The sequence below is a fragment of the Wolffia australiana genome, chromosome 2 (genome assembly GCF_029677425.1).
Source record: "Wolffia australiana isolate 7733 chromosome 2, ASM2967742v1".
In the NCBI taxonomy this organism is placed as follows: Eukaryota; Viridiplantae; Streptophyta; class Magnoliopsida; order Alismatales; family Araceae; genus Wolffia; species Wolffia australiana.
Window position 1 is genome coordinate 9,030,832 of NC_135836.1, and position 2,883 is coordinate 9,033,714.

Sequence of the window (2,883 nt, forward strand, 5' to 3'; positions counted from 1 at the left end):
TCACATATTGCTAACCCAAACAATATAATCTCTAGTATCCATAATTTACAGTTTCCACTACCTTTCTTACAACCTTACTTCAGTATAATAATATAAATACAGTTCATTCTCCACTTATTACTTATTCTCTTCATCTTCAGTATCTTCTCTTTCTATCACCTTATCCCTTCTTTCACTCAACTATATATCTAATTTCACTTATTATCCTTGTATCATCTTGTTTTCTCTAATCCTAACTCAAGTGTTACATTAACCTCTGGAGGCCAGTCCCTTTGGGAATGACCTTGATCATACTGTACATATTTGAGTGATTTTTCTATTATTATAAATTTATTTGATTTTGACAGATTAAATTTTAAATGACATCAACACTACAATTTGCCTCGATTAGTAAGGTTTACAAATTTTAGGCCAAACAAATTGTCATTTTAAAAATAGTTTAAGGGGTTCCCCCTGGTCTTGATGAATATTTCCACGTGACTCCAATAAAGGCATATTTTTTACAAATTTATACAAATAACGAAAGTTTAAAAGTATTTTTTAAAACTAACCAAGTTACATCATTTTGTTTCTGAAAACTATGCAAGAGTACGTTGGGTCTGATGTTTCTATGTGAAGGAAGAACAATGTGTTCTAGGTATCTGGAAACCATCCAAATTCTGAGTAATATCAAAAGATGAAGGATTTAAATCTTAGACATGAAATTATGTTTCTTAACTTATAAAAGTATTAATATCCCAAGTAATGACGTATGAAATACTTGATTAAACATAAGAATAATTCCTAAATTTGAATGAAATTATATAAAAGTCTTATCCACATTAATTTTGAAACGATTATAATCATAATCCTATTTATCTGATAGACTAATGAAACTGGTCGCTTATCGAATCATAGTTTCGGATTAATATTATAGAAAATAGCATTATTGTTTTATGTAGGAATATTCGTTTTGAATTAAGCTCTAACAAAATTAATAGTAAATCAGGCAGTAACTGTATGTGACTCAGCTAAAGATAAACTTCTATAGAGACTTGAAATTGTTTGTGTCTGATTAAAATTACATGATGTTATTAATAATTTGGAAATCATATTTAATTAAAAAATGTGTACCAAAACTCAAATTTAAATCAATTAATTGCACTAAAGATTATTAAACATGATTAAAAATATGAGTTTGAGGAAGGAAAGAACTGAGCATTGAGACTTTTTCATTGAAGTGATGGAGGAAATATTTCGTGGAGAATTTGTGGGATATATGCATTGCCGTGGATGTCGCTGTGAGAATCGAATAAGAATAAGAACGGTGAAAATTTACGTCAGTTTTGGCGTTCCGAAACAGCAACAGTTGGCAGCATCTCACATGACATTCTTAACTGTCAGGTCCCCAGCTTTCCCGGACTCATTTTAATCGGCCGAACAGGTGGCGGGGATACGGAGTGCAACCAATATTTTCCAGGACTGGAGAGAAACGTTGAGAGTCTTCTACAGTCTCGGCTGTCAATCACATTATCTGGCTAACCTCACAAATCTGTCCAGCTGGCCCAATCCATCCCGTCCCCGTAACCTCACAGATGGGTTCTCCCTAGCCTAATCACTTAACCTTTCTCTCTATAAATTTAGGTGGCTGCTCTCAGCGTTTCCCAGTTTGAGCACTCCCATCGTTGTAGAGCTAGCAGTAGCATTATCCACAGCAATGGCCTCAAAGACCAACGCTTGTGTTGCTCTGCTATTTGCCCTCAACGTCCTGCTTTTCAGTCTCGCCAACGCTTGTGATACTTACTGCGTCCCGGCTCCCAAGCCGCCAAGTTCTGTGCCCAGTCCTACAGGGAAATGCCCAAAGGACACACTCAAGCTCGGAGTTTGCGCCAACGTACTGAAAGGGCTGCTCAACTTGGAGATTGGCAAGCCTCCCAAGGAGCCCTGCTGTCCCCTCCTTCAGGGCTTGGCCGACCTTGAGGCGGCTGTCTGCCTCTGCACTGTTCTCAAGGCTAACGTTCTTGGGCTTATCAGCTTGGAACTTCCAGTCAACCTCTCTCTTCTCCTCAACTACTGCGGGAAGAGCGTGCCCACTGGCTTCATCTGCCCTTGATGTCCTTGGATCTTTCTGTCTGCATTTCTGTTGTTTATTTGCTTTTGTTTGGTTGGTTTGGACGAGAAAATCTGTTTCCTCGTTGTCTGTGTAAGCATCCCATGTTTGAAATTATCGCTTTGTGAATTACGGTCCCAAGATGTAATCATCTTAATTGAAATTTATATTCCATTTTGTTAATATAAATCCGAGGAATATTTCTGACCTTCGCCATCGTCCGAGGATGACGATTCCACTTCTCCAGCATGAAGACAACGATGAGTCTAATGATGCGGTGTCAACTCAAGATCCTACTTTTGATTTCTAGAACGTGTAGATCTTTCAGGGGGAAGATCCTGTTGTAATTCTCCAATGGATGATATATTTTGGTGCGCAATTTATCTTTACCTGAAGAAGTCCTTCTAATAGACTACTGTGTGAATCTAGATTTATACAACTTCTGCATCAAAAGCAGACCGGAGAGCTACCTTTATCAAAATAAATAGGAATTTAGGGGAAGCCCCAGCTGATCGCGTGAACAGTCGCCGTGCGTTCTCGCCAGCTTCAAATTTTAAGGCCTTAATGAGCTGTTTAAGGCCTTTTGGAAAGGCCACACAAATTTATCAGTAAACCCAAGTGGCTGTACAACATGGGCAGCAGTTACTATGAAGGATCTTACCAGAATAAGAGTTTGAACGGTCTCACCAACTACCGAATTACCTTCAGTGACTCGGAATAGAGGAAACGAAATGCAACTAAAAATAATGCACCGTAGAGGTACGTGCCTCTGGAATAGACATTAACTTGAGCGG

The 2,883-nt window shown here is 38.3% G+C and overlaps 1 protein-coding gene across 1 annotated transcript; it reads left to right on the top strand.

Annotated features, from left to right (window-relative positions):
- Positions 1-1,626: 1,626 nt before the first annotated feature.
- LOC144716748 (lipid transfer protein EARLI 1-like) lies at positions 1,627-2,278 on the top strand. Its single transcript, XM_078591987.1, has one exon. The coding sequence runs from the start codon at positions 1,697-1,699 to the stop codon at positions 2,090-2,092; it is 396 nt and encodes a 131-aa protein (XP_078448113.1). The 5' UTR covers positions 1,627-1,696; the 3' UTR covers positions 2,093-2,278.
- Positions 2,279-2,883: the final 605 nt, after the last annotated feature.